At 42.2% G+C, this 14,007-nt stretch overlaps 1 protein-coding gene across 1 annotated transcript in view; it reads right to left on the reverse strand.

Moving 5' to 3' along the window:
• Positions 1 to 476: 476 nt before the first annotated feature.
• The window catches only part of FZD6 (frizzled class receptor 6), a 685,037-nt gene continuing 671,506 nt past the window's right edge, over positions 477 to 14,007 (reverse strand). The window contains exon 6 of the mRNA XM_044065670.1: positions 477 to 2,068. Coding sequence (XP_043921605.1) covers positions 1,831 to 2,068 — 238 coding nt within the window. The 3' untranslated portion in view covers positions 477 to 1,830. The remainder of the gene's footprint in view (positions 2,069 to 14,007) is intronic.

Here is a 14,007-nt window from a genome sequence, read left to right on the forward strand (position 1 = left end):
TGGAGGGATAGATTTATCACTCAGAGACTCCCTATGCTGTGGAATAAAATCCCGGTCCATGTGAGGCAGAGCACCTCGCTGACTCTGTTCAAGAGAAATCTAGACCTGTGGATGGGAAATCATATCTGTGTCACTGCTGGACAGAGGCACAACAAACTAATGGGCACAGTATTTTTCATATAAAAATTTGGGCTAGGCTTATAAATGCCTTAGGGCAGATAGCCTAGTATAAACCTATGAACCTATGAACCTATGTCAGATTTCTTTGTGACAGTATAATGGTGTTAAGTTTTTTATTGACAAAACATAGTCTATTACTGCTACATAAACTTTTTCAGGAAGTGATGTAATGACATTTTTGTTATTTAACCACACAAAAGTGTGGTATTTGAACTTCCTCTGAAGAAGCTACCTTTTGCTGTTAGTGTTGGTTTCTCTGGTTTTCGAGGTTTCACTTCATTGGTTTGTCTCTCATCTTTGGTTCTTCTAGGCCCAAAACTCTTGGAAAGTACTTCCTACAAATAAAAGATACCTAGTCTTACCCAAAATGTAGGGCTGAATTAAAGAACCACCTTTTTTCAGCAGCCAAATGTCACTGCCTCTTACCTAACCATATCACCTGACCTGAGCTAAATCACTCTATATTTCTCCTATCTTAGTGCCCCTCACATGGCATGCTCTATTGTACCAACCTACACCTCTCACTTGCATAATCTGCTTAATACAACTTCTCCTTCCAGTTACTCAAAAATTCTAACACCTTTCAGTCCACTCTATCCTATCAACCCACTTAGGTAACACAGCTGCAATCATCATACAGACACCTCATTTTCTACATGAGACTGATCTCAATTTATTGTGAATAATGCAGATTACAATTGTATAAGCTCTTTAAATTTTTGCTATCTGATAGTGGTAGTTTACAGATGTGTACTTTCAGGTATCTCTCAATGAATATAATCCCGACTTTCTTTGTACTCCCTGGCTGAGAGTGAAATTGGTTACTTGTGATCAGTGCTCTACCGAAGTAAACAAATTAAAAAAAAATAAAATAAACTCCAGAAGCCATGTTGAGTTGATGGACTAATGAATGCTAATACAATACACCTCTATCTACCTTCATGCTGCGGCAAGACAGAGAAGCAACAGTAGCACTAGCAGACATCCCTCCCCCCTCTTAAACAATTAATGTGCTGATGTACAAGTGAGGGGGCATCAGACAAGTCAGGAGGGAAAAGAGACAAAGCTCGGTAAGGCAGGATGGACATCAGTTCTTCTATGGCACAAGCCCTAATAAGCCACAAGCCCTAATAAGCCATCACTACTGCAACAGTAGACTATACAATGAACATCTACGGTTCACTGACATGTTCTTTTTCTGGCTTTGAAGATCAGTCTTACATGATTTTAATGCCATCAAGTTTCAAAGGTATGATCAAGCTGCAATAAATGACTACATTTTTCACAAGATTTGTAAACTAAAACCAACCCACATCTTGGTGTGGGGCTGCTAGTGAAGGCAGTTCCCATTGAAAACGCAAATCATTCCCTTATTACAATAGTTATAGTTTAGAAAATACACACAGTCTCTCCAGCTTAACCTACGACCTGGTAGGACCTGGTGGAGGGACTGCACAGCAGCTACAAATCATTTCCCGCTGCAGTTTAACTTCTGCTCTGCAAAACAATATTCACTTATTTACAATTAGGCAATCTTTTAGGAGAAATCAGGAATGGCCAGCAATTACGATAAAACAAAATTCACAACATAAAAATGATGAAAAGTGCATACAGTTCTTTGGACATAAATATGTTAGCACACACAGGATTTTAACATGAGGGTGCACTTATAAAAAAATACTTGAATTCATAAACAGTGTTCAGAAATGACAAGGGCTTCAGTCCTGCTGAGGAGGAGTGTGCTGTTTTGGTTCCTGTCAGTTTCTGCCTTAGTATGCACAAGTAGAGGCATGCAGTCTTTACTACTACTGGGCTGAGGAAACCTGGCTGTTGAGAATGACTGCTCTGTGAAGGATGGCTTTCAATGAATTCACTTCTTGGAGTTAACCTGCAGAAAATTAAAATAAGAGTACATTAAATGACAAACTCTTAAAAATGACGTGTAGGTTATCAATAATACAAACATCTGTAAAACATTCAGATGGGTATACACTTTCTACATCTTGGCACAGCCACAGAGTTAAACACAGTAAGGTAGTATGGGATGAAGATCCCACAAACAGCACCGTAGGTGATTTTGCCCCACTCCACAAAAAGATTTGTTGATTTTTGACTAAATAATTCAGGCTGGCTAATATATGCTTGAAGTGTTAACTGCTTTCATTCTATAATTTCAGTAACAGCAGATGAGTTTTCTACTTGCCCATTTGAGGCAAAAGACTAACAACCATCCCTTCACTCATGTGTTTTCTCAAAAAATGCTGGTTTTGACTGGAGTCCCCCTGTACCAAGTACCACCTTTCCCTACTTCCTGCATACCGGAATACATTCATTTGTTCGACGACACAAAATACCGAATGACAGAATATGAAAGACCCAAAATTTTAAAAGCCATTTAGTGCAGGGGGGGGGGGGGCAAGCCCTCCTCACCCATGCTAATTATATACACCAACTCCGGGATCACACAGTGGGGAAAGTGCTAATTCCCACTTTCAATATTTTGAGTTTTCCACATTTTGTCAATCGAAGTTTGTCTATTCAATCCTACTCTATCACACAATACTCTTGTCTATGAACTCTAGCCATTCAACAGTTTTCCATAAACAATTCTCTTCTAAGTCATCTGTCTCAGTCTCTAGTCTTTCTAAAGAACTACATGTCTCAAATCAATTTCTAAAGATGTCCGTCTTGAGATCAAACCTATTTGCATATATACTTGAAAAAATCTCACTTCTCATTTGCTCAGTTTCTAACTTAGGTTTAACATTCAGTTTCTGCAGATCTTGTCTGATCTACATTTTACACTAGTCTGTTGTGCTTCATTTACTAAATCTTTCAATTTTATTTTTTCCTAAATGAGGGAACCAAAGGTTACAAAAGAGAGCCCTGGCAAAAGTGAAAATTCATAAAACACAAATGCACATTTTACAATGTAAAGAATCACTGGAAACATATGTGGCTTTTCAATAACTAATTCAGACCACAATGGAATCAATTAAAAATGCTTTAGAAGCTTAGGACCTGACGTTATTGCACTGAGATTTGGTCACAGACAGAACAGTGATTACACAAAAAGGGTTATAATGTGTATTTATTTACTCTACTGGGTTTTGCACATTACAGTGGAACACTATGCATCTATGCTTAAAGCTGAAGTAGTTTTAATTAAGTCATGGAATCGGTAAGGATTTCCCACTGTGATATGCATTGAGGAAAATGGGTATTAATTCATTATTGCATACCTCTTGTCTTCTTTTCTGAAATTAATTTCCTAGTTTGTTTTAAGAAACAAGAGATAAACTAGCACTTTTTTCTTGCATGATTAAATACATTAATTACTCAGTAACATCACTGGATGGATAAGAAAGCTGCCATGCACTCTCCTTTTCTCTCTTCAGCTGGTCTTGACCTGACCAACTACTTCCTCTCACAAGAAACAAATACTGGAACCTTGCCCTACAGGATTTACCTTCACAGCTTCACCAAGAGTGAAATTTGTCACATGGTGCAAATTACAAAACCTTTGCTTTCTCCTGCTGTTCTTTCAAAGCATCCATGTTGGACATCACTGAGCTGATCTTTATCTACCTCAATGACCCCCGCCCAACCCCCTGCTCTGCAGGAATCAGCCTCAAAACTACAGGACACCTGATAATCTAACAACCATCCTCCCTTTTGGCGAATGAAACTTCACCTTTCTAGGGTCTCACTTAAAACCACTTTCTGAATAAACTCACACTTATAAGCTATAATCTCTAAAGGAAAACCACACCTAAAAACTGAAAAAAACATTTTTCAACAAATCCCGAACTTTTCATTGATGATGCCTCTGCATCAAAGTAAATGGTTACTGTTATTTTCTAATTTGTTATACCCTAAAACGATATGGCTAGCATTATTTTGTTTTACAGTCAATGGCTTCTCCTTCCCCTCGTCATTGAGGGACAGAAAGAAATCATTTAGTGTAGTTTTCTCTCATCAGTTGCCAGCATTGCTGTGACTGCTTACTTTTTCACTGTCGGCATCAATCCTCATTTTTAATTACTCTGCTTCCTTTGATTTTCATTAGTGGTAGGGTTACCACCTGTCCCACTTTGCGAGGGACAGTCCCTCTTTATGTAGTTGCGTCCTGCAAAAAAAATGAAAAAATGGCAAATGCCCTGAGATTTTAGGACAAAAGTATGTCCTATATTTTATGTGATAGTTGCATAAAACAGTTATTCTGTATCTGACACACCTAAATGTTATAAGAAACAGAATAAGCAACTTAAATATTACAATAATAAGCCTTTATTTAGGCAAAAAAGTGAAGTTCTGTCCTTTGTACTGGTCGTGGATATTTTCCCCTGCAAAATTTGGTGTGTGCACCAAAAATGTCCTACTTTGGGCATTTAAAAAGGTGGCAACCCTAATTAGTGGTCATCTCTGTCACAGCATATTAAGGAATGTTTGTAGGACAGGCTTGAAAATGTAGCTGAGTTGATTGTTCTTTTCAAAATAACAACTGTAGTTCAGTATTCAAGTGTGAGAAATCTGACTCCTGTGGTTATTAGGTGTTACTTGGGCTGATGATTATTGCAGGTAACTCTTTGATGCTAATCTTCTTTCTGAAATAAAACACACAGATCCAAAGCTGACTGCGAAAAAACACTTTACTGATGCTTCCTGGTACCTCAGCCACTGCCTTCAAGGGAATAAATACACACCATTTCAGCAGTCCTACATATGTATAGACGTTGCTGCAAATGGAATAAGTTTATTATTAATTTTGGAACCTTATACCCAAGTGGTTTAAATTTAAAAATCAATCTTAATATATGATATTTAAGTCTGCAATTTCAAGTATTATATTTATTGTTGATGTGATGTCCTCCCTGCAGTCGAGTGATGTTTAAAGACATGCAAGTGGGTGCGTGCGTGAATGGGTGTGCCTTCTTTGAAGGTTGGGCGTCAGGCTGGCAACTCGGCACTGTAAAAATCTGCTACCAATCATTAGCGGACCGGAGTTCTGCTGTGGAAACCCCTAACCGGGAAAAGCAGAAAGACAAACATTTATTGTTGATGCAATTTCTACTTTATTAATGTTGAAAGATAAAATATTGTATTTAATGTTGGGCAGGTACTTGGCACTTTAATGGTGGGGTATTGTGTTTTTAATAGGATGATGGAGTGTTAATTGGTGTTTTATTTCTTTGTTTATAAAGGACTGCTGATATGGTGTGTATTTATTCCCTTGCAGGGAGTGGCCAAGGTACCAGAAGCATTAGTAAAGTGTCTTTTCGCAGTCAGCTTTGTCTCCAAGTGTTTTACTTCCATTCGGTGTGGTTTTCTGCTAATCTTCTTTCCCCAACTCCAGAAGAAACATGCACCTTTGGAGAAATTACAGTGTAGAAAACATGCAAAATCATACGGTAACAGAAAGTAAGAAAAGTTAGATTAACATATTTACTTTCTTTTTGTGGCACTGAGATTTATTACAAGGAAAGACATTTGCATCTGCAAACTAAGCTTGAAAGCCCTGCCTTTGTTCAGACTCCAAGCTACACTACTTATCTGAGGTGTGATGTTGGCAATCTTTAACTGATAAGGCACATTTAAATGTCATTGTTTTCTTAATGGCTCTGTTGTTGGAATAAGTGACCTAATTGAATTACTGTGCCAGTCTTAGTAGCTGTTGTGATGTAACCACGGTTGCCAGATGTCCCTATTTGAGCGGGACTGTCCTGAGATCAGCAACCCAATCCAAAGTCCGGCATTGCCACTTAAAATCTCGGCGAAAACAGCCCTCTGTTCTGCAGTGAACAGAAGCGGCTCTGCTGTGCGATTTCTGATTAGCTCATATCAAATCGCAAAGCAGAGCCACTTCTGTTTAATGCAGAACAGGCAGTTCCGCATGAAAGACTTTTTTTAGTCTTCACTTAGCGTGAAGGACTTTTTTTTGTTCCCATCTCTCCTTCCATAAATCTGACAACCCTGGATGTAACAGATGAGGCTGATGCAGGAAAGAAAGGCAAACATAATTATAAATTATGTTTTTTCTGTATGTGAAGTGTTTAGTCTTGGATTACAGGGAAGGAAAAATCCTTTTTGGAAAGAAAAACTTGACTTTTGGGTGGAGTTCTTCTATAAAACCAAGCTGAAAACCAGCATCACTGAACAATGTCTGACCACTAACAATAGTTATCAATGCTCGTAAACGTATTTATAGGTTCATAGGTGTGTACTAGGGTTAATGGCCCTGGAGCCTTCACAAGCCTAGCCCATAGGATTACCCTGGCATTGTACCACCCAACCTTAGCTCCTAAGTGTCTCTGTCAAGTAGAGCCACTGGAGTGATCCCCGGGGTGAATTTTCTATTTCCCATCCACTCAAGACTTCTCTTGAAGAGGGCCAGTGAGGTGCTCTGCTTGACATGTATGGAAAGTCTATTCCGTAGCATGGGCAGTTTTTGGGTTATGAACCTGTCCCTCCAGCATGTTCTGTTGATTGTGGTAATAAGGTTGAGGTCTCTGGAGTGTGTGGTACGAAGGGATTGGGATTTCTTTAGATGTATTCTAACAGAGCTAGGTCAGACATGGCTTTGTAGTCGAGCAGAGATCGCCTCTAAGTAGGCGATATGAGACAGAGAATAGTTGAGTTTTTTTGAGTCTGTCCATATAGGACAAATGTTTAAGGCCTAGAATCCTCTTTGTGAGGTACTTTGGCAACCTCTACAGTTGTTGCGGGTGTCTAGTGAGGTACATGCCAAATAGGGCACTGTACTCGACTGGCCTAATGATGGAAGAGTAGAGGGAGACAATGACCTCTTTCTTTCTGGATGCAAAACTGTTAGTAATGAGATGTGCCAGATAGGACTTTCTGACCACAGTGGCAATGTGGTAGTCAAAAGAGAGGTTGCTGTCAACCTGTGCTGCCAGATCTCTTATAACGCCTTCTGTGTTCAGTGGACTACCATCAATGTGGTAATTCAAGGGAACCTTGTTTTTCCCAGTGGGGATGACAACACATTTTTTGGCATTGAGCTTAAGGCCATGGTTCTGACACCAGTTGTTGATTTCAGTGAGGCCTTTCTGTAGAATGTCAACATCATTTGGGGAGTTAATAGTAGCTCCCAACTTGCAATCATCTGCGAACTTTGTCAGCCAGAGTCCCTTCGTGTTGGCCTGGATTTCAAAGAAGTAGATACCAAACAGGAGAGGACCCAGGACTGAACCCTGTTGGACTCCACTGATGACTGGTTGGCAGTCTGACTTAGAGTCAGCTACTTTCACACTGTGGGTTCTATCTGTGAGCCAGTTTGCAACCCACCTAGTGATATAGGGTTTGATGTCCAGATTAGTGAGTTTTTCTATGATTCCTGAGTGGGGAATGGTATCAACAGCATTGGCCATATCAAGGTAGGCTGTATGAACCACCCTGCCTTCATCCACAGCTCTGGTGACTGACTCAAAGTAGTTGACCAATTTGAGCAGGCATGATCTACCCTTCACAAAACCAAACTGTGTAGGATCCAGAGTTTGAACATTCCCTATATCCTTGTTTATTAGGTCCATGATGATGCATTCCATAGCTTTGCATATCAGACATCAGGCTAATGGGGCAATAGTTCCCAGGGTCTGTAGTCACTCCTCTTTGTGGAGAGGATTGACAGTAGCAGTGCACCATTCAGTAGGGACAAAGGTTGAGGTGAGGTTGTGACTGAACAGGGCACACAGATGAGGTGCCAATTCACTCTGTAGTTCATGTAGAACACAGCCAGGGATATTGTAAGGTCCAAGAGAAGCTGTATTCTTGGCCTTGGGCAGTGCTGTTTTAACCTGTGCAGCAGTAATACTGAGTGCTTGGCAATCTACTGGTATTGTGATTGGTCCTTTCGGGGGGGAGAGAGTGGTAAAGTTGGCATTTAATCTGTCAGCCAGTATATATTGGCAATATCTGTTGGCTCGATTTCCACATCCAGTAGTGGACAAAACAACACATTGCTGTGAATCTTCTTCTAAAACTACTATGCTAAATAACTTCACAGCATACTATTACACAAGACAGCAATGCAGCACCACCCACATTTAATGTTACTCAACAATTTTTAGATGGTCTAACCTTGGTAAGTGAACAATCTTTATAAGCATGTCAATTAATATGGCAAGGAGGTTGTCTAAGTGCACAGGCAGTACACTTTTGCTCCATTCATCAAATCGTAAGTTCCATGTTGTGTAAGTGATCACTTACACTGAGAGCAGGTCTTCTGGAATCTCATCCCCATTGCAAGTCTGTTTACAGATGGGCCTTACACGGAAGTCAGTCAGTTACACTGTCAGCAGGTCTTTCAAAACCAAGACAGACTTACACCGAGAGCAACCTTCTGAAATCTGGCCCTGTGTGTGTGTTGTATACTGTGCTTTGTGTAGAAAAATAATTTTAGAGCTATACTGTGCACCTGCTGCTGCACAATGTTGTAATGAAAATGATCAGTTAAATTCAGCTATTTTCTGCTATGAAATTAATAAAATCATAACAGACATTTCCTGCTTCTTGCCGAGTTTAACAGAGAGCTGGGGAAAAAAGACTGACCGGCTGTAAGGCTGGTGAAATACAATGCATGGGTAATGGTGGTTTATTAATCACTGGCGAGGGACAATGAGAGGATAACGAGTTACAGAGAGTTTAAAGAACAGGTGGACATAGGCTACTGTTATGAAACATTTTAAAATGCTAACCAAGCAACCCAAAATGTCATTAAGAAACCAAACAAACCACTTTATTTAAAATAAATAATAATCCAGTTAAAAACTTTCCCACACAGTCCTCCTTCAAATAATGAAGTGCTAGCATGTCTACAACTGCAATCAAGGTGCTGGGGAAAAGGGTGACATGCAGCCCAAGAGAAGCAACAATATGGATTTAAGTGACAGCAACACTAAGAACGCAAAGACTTCAAAGACTAAACTATCTGGACCTGAGAGCAACTGCACAAATGATTTGCTATACAGCCAAAATTAAGGGTCTGCATTCAAAGCTGGAAGTACAAGTACAGGACTGCAGGGGAAAACTTTGGTAAACCAGTTCAGTTTGGAAGTATGAGAAATAGGGGACTCAAGAAAGGATCTCTACAAAAAAGGAGGTGATATAGAGTAATAAAAAAGGAGCTAAAAGGAAAAAAGTTCAATGAGATGTCTGAAGCAGCAGCAGTAAAAAAAGCTCACTTGTAAAAGGAAGAGGGCAAGTGGTGCGAGTATAAGCGGGGAAGTGTGCATTCATGCAAGAAATGGGACACCAAATATATGTGTTTGTGCGCGCGTGTGTGTATGTGTGTGACATAGTTTGCATAGTTTGCATGTCTAGGGGCAAAGTCAGCAAAAGAAAAAATTTTAAGGGAATCATGAAATTTGGAGTAAGACTTTTTACATGACATCAGAAAAATTAAACAATAAAGGAATAATGTACAGTTGAATAATGTGCTTACCACTGAAGAAGATAATCCAGGAGAGGTCAAGGTAAAAGTAAATCAAAATCAAAATAATTTATTTGCCTTTGCTGACTAGAAAGTCCGACTGAGCAATGCTCATTTTCAGCGGTGGCCTGGGAAGAAAAGCGCCACTGTAGTTTATATTAACAAGTGAAGTTCTCAGAAAAAAAATACAGTTGTGTACACTTACCATAAATGTAGATGTTGGAGTGTATTCACTGTTGCAGTCATCACATTTGGGTTATCCCTGTGAGGGTAGCCCTCAGTTGGCCCGAATACCAGAGATGTAGTTCTTCTGCATCGGTTGCTGTTGCTCCGGGACTGACGTCAGGTCGTCAGTAGTATAAAATGGCAGCCGACACCATTACATCAGTTTTTTCTTATCCTGTCAGGAGCTCCCAAGAGGGAGCCAAGTTATGGTGAAAGAACACCACTAATAGAAAGTAAATACCAAAAGTTCTTTGTAAGGAGAGAGAAAAAGAGACAAGGGGGTGGAGAGCTGGAAACCAGGACTGCAACAGTGAATACACTCTAACATCTACATTTATGGTAAGTGTACACAACTCTAATATGTTCTTCGTGTTTCACTGTTGCAGTCATCGCATTTGGGTTGATTCCCAAAGCTGAAGAAAAGGGTGGAGGCAGTCAAGAAGACTGGGGGCTGGCTAAGATGCACTCCAAGACTACGGTGGCAAAGCCTGCCCTGGATTTGGAGAAGATAAGCAAGTGGTAATGCTTGGTGAAGGTATGAACTGATGCCCATGTTGCGGCCTCCTGGATGTCTCTGGTGGGGACCCCTCTGAGGAAAGCTGCAGAGGTGGTGGTTGCTCTGGTAGAATGTGTCCTGACCCCCTACGGGGGAGGTTTCCCATGTTGCTTGTAGCAGAAATGGAAGCAGTGTGGTATCCAGTTGGAAATGATGTTTGGATATGGCCTTGTCATCTGTTCCTGCAGTGAAGTTGATTAACAATTGATCAGTCATCCTAAATGATTTAGCCCTGTCTGGATAAAATCTGAGCTGTCTGTGCACCTCTAGAGAGTGCAGTATCCTTCCCCCCTTGTTTTGGGGGTTAGGGAAAAAGGTGGGCAAATGAATGGATTGCTTGAGAGCCACACTGGACACCACTTTTGGCATGAAGGATGGGTTAGACCTGAGGGAGAGCCTGGCAGCATGGAAAATGATGAAGGGCTCTACAGCCATTAGTGCTTGTAGCTCGGACATTCTTCTTGTTGAAGAGATGGCCAGGAGCAAGGCCGTCTCCCATGAGAGAAACCTTAACTCTGCTGATGGTGCAAAGGGGGGCAGGATGAGTTTTTCTAACACAAAGTGTAGGTCCCAAGGTACTCTTCTGGGTGGCCTCAAGTTGTTAGCCCCTCTTAGGAACTGTTTGATGAGAGGGTGTGAGAAAGGAGTTGGTTCTGTGCTGAAATGAGCAGAGATAGCAGAGGCATGAATTTTAATAGAAGAAAAGGATGGACTCTCTGTGTAGTAGGTCAGCATGGTAATCCAGGATGAGAGGTAGGGAGGGCTGTTCCATCCCTGCTGCCTTGGCCTGGATCCATGTGCAACAACTTTTCTATTTGTCAGCATAAGAATTTCTAGTGCTAGGGCAGTGGCCTCACGTATAACATCTAGAACTTGTTTGCTGAGATTGGCTGCTTATGCAGTGGGTAGGAAATAAGCCAGGCTGCCAGACTGAGGGTCTGCAATGGGGATGCATGAATTCTCCTTCCCTCTGGGTCAGGAGTGTTGGGGTCTGAGGGAGATGCCATGGTGGCAGAGTTGACAGGCTGCACAGCAGTGGGTACCAGTGCTGGCATGGCCAGTCTGGGGCAATCAGAATTGTCCTCGGTTTTTCCTCCCTTATTTTGAGTAGTACCCTTGCAATGAGTGGTAGCGGGGGGGGGGGGAATGCATAGACCGAGAGTTTGACCCACTGGAAGGATAGAGCATCCATTTTCCAGCCCTTGCAGTGAGGTTCCCCAGAGCAGAACTTGCTGAGCTTATGATTGGAGTGGGAAGCAAAGAGGTCGAACTTTGGGGTGCCCCATTTCTGAGGTACAGGGGTGAAGGTTCTTTAGTCTAGCTGCCATTCGTGTGGGCCCAGAAGATTTCAGCTTAAGTCGTCTGCCAGAAAGAGTTTAGAGAGCCTGACAGGAATTGCGCTAACAGTTGTAGTTGCATGGCTGAGGCCGTGTGCCAAAGGGTCATGGCGAGCCTGCACAGAGGGTACGAGTGAGTCTCTCCCTGCTTGTTGATATACCACATCACAGTGGTGTTGTCTGTTTTGATCAGTGGAGGCCCCGGAGAGAGTAGGGGGTCTGAAAGCTGTCAGTACATGCAGGACAGCTATCATCTCATTTTGGTTGATGTGCAGATGTATTTGATGTGGGCTCCATTGGCCCTGTATGCACCTGCTGTCAAGGTGTGCACCCCAGCCATAATCTGATGCGTCTGTGGTGAGGGTCTGGGTGGCACGGTGTAGACAGAAGGGTAGTCCCTTGTTGTGGTAGCATGCTTCTGCCCACCAAAGAAAATCTTTCCTTAAACAGGGCATCATTGGTGTAAGAGTTTTCAGGTCTTGAGAGTGTTGACACCAAAGGCTTTTTAGGTACCATTGTAGTTTCATCATATGCAGTCTGGCATATGGAATGAGTAGAATGCAAGAAGCCATGAACCCCAGAGCTTGCAGGATTTTCCTTGCGTATAACTGGGGACTGGTGGCTATTTAGGAGAAAAAGGCTGTTAGGTAGGTTTGCTTTTCTGGTGTAAGGAATTCCATCTGTGAGGCTGTGTCCAGGCTTGCTCCCAGGAATATAATCATTTTGGATGGGCACTAGTTTGGATTTATTTTCGTTGCTAGTATACCCTAGGGAGGTCAGTAGGTCCTTTACAAAGGCCAGATGCTTGAGTAGCTTTTCCTGACTGCCTGAATTAGGCAGTTATCTAAGCATGGATAGTGGATAAGCCAAAGGGAAGCGCAGAGAAATGAAAGTGCAGTGATCCTGCTCTGAACGTAGGTATTTCTTGCATGATTCCCTGATTGGGATGTGTAGGAAGGGCTCTTTTAGGTCTAGGGTGGCTAACCAAGCATCCTTGGAGAGCTTAGGTATCACCAGAAAGGTGTTTATCTGTTCTGCAGGAATGTGCACTATTGTCCTCATAAAGAGCAGGGAAAGGACTTGCTTTTTGACCTCTGCCCACTGGTTTGGGGAGATCTGGGAACCCTTCTGGGGTTGGTGGAGTGTGAAAATAAAATTTGTATCCCTGGGACACTATATTGAAGACCCAGCGGTCATTGGTAATGGTGGCCCTATTGCTTGAGTGGAAGGACAGTATTCCTCCTAGGGGCAAGTGCAGGAGGGCAGAGGGAGGGGGTGAGATGGAAAGTCATGGCTTACCCCTCCCTGGTTTTGAAGAGGAGGAACTCCATTGCTTAGGTATCTGCATTCCATGGGGCTGCTGTCTTGGGGGGGGGTATGTTTCCCCGGGGTCTGGGCTGAGCTGACCTGGAGGGGTCAGGAAAGGTCCAGTGCTTGGAGGGGTAATGCCTACTGAACCTGGGAGGCTGGACCTGCAGGAAGTCCTTAACTGTCTGCATCTATTTAGCTTTTCCTTCCAACTTTAAGACGTCTTCTGTCTTTGTGCAAAGGTGCGTCCAATAATTTGGATTTGACATGGTCTGGCAAGGCCTGTTCCTTAAGCCAAACATGTCTTCTAAGAACAGAACCCGTGACTGCTGCCCTGCAAGATGTTTCTAGGGCGTCAAAACCACATTGTAAGGTGTGCTTAGTTACCTGACCTGCAGAGTCCATTAACTCTTGTGATTTTTTTATTTTCTTTTCAAGCAGGAAAATATTGTTTTTTCTTGAGTACCACAGTGCGCTGCTGACATTTTAGCATATGGAACTGACAATTTAGTGCTCTAATAGCAAAAGTAGCAGAGGTGTATACTTGTTTACCCCATTTGTCCAATACTCAGGAATCCCTATCAGAGGGAGTGGGATTCTTAGCAGAAGTTGCTTTAATTCCTTTAGGCCCTTGAGAAATAACCTCAGCGGCTCCGGACCCATCCAAGGTAGACACATCCACAGGATCCTTTGTCGATGAAGAGTCTCAATGGCATACCAGACTCTGAAAGGGTCTTGGTAGCGGCCTGCAAATCCACAGAAGCGGGCAGCAGGGGCTGAGAATGGGCCTCACTGAGGATGGGAGAAGTGATGGCTACCTTAAAAGAAGCATCGTCGAAAGGTTTGGACCTGTGTGGTCTGTCTCTGTCTTTATCTTTACATTTTTTCGGAAGACCTGCTGTCGGACGGCTTACTGAAGCCATAACGGAATTTGAGGACTAAGAGTGAAA

The sequence above is a fragment of the Protopterus annectens genome, chromosome 3.part0, assembly GCF_019279795.1.
Source record: "Protopterus annectens isolate FY-2018-M chromosome 3.part0, PAN1.0, whole genome shotgun sequence".
Lineage (NCBI taxonomy): Eukaryota > Metazoa > Chordata > Ceratodontiformes > Protopteridae > Protopterus > Protopterus annectens.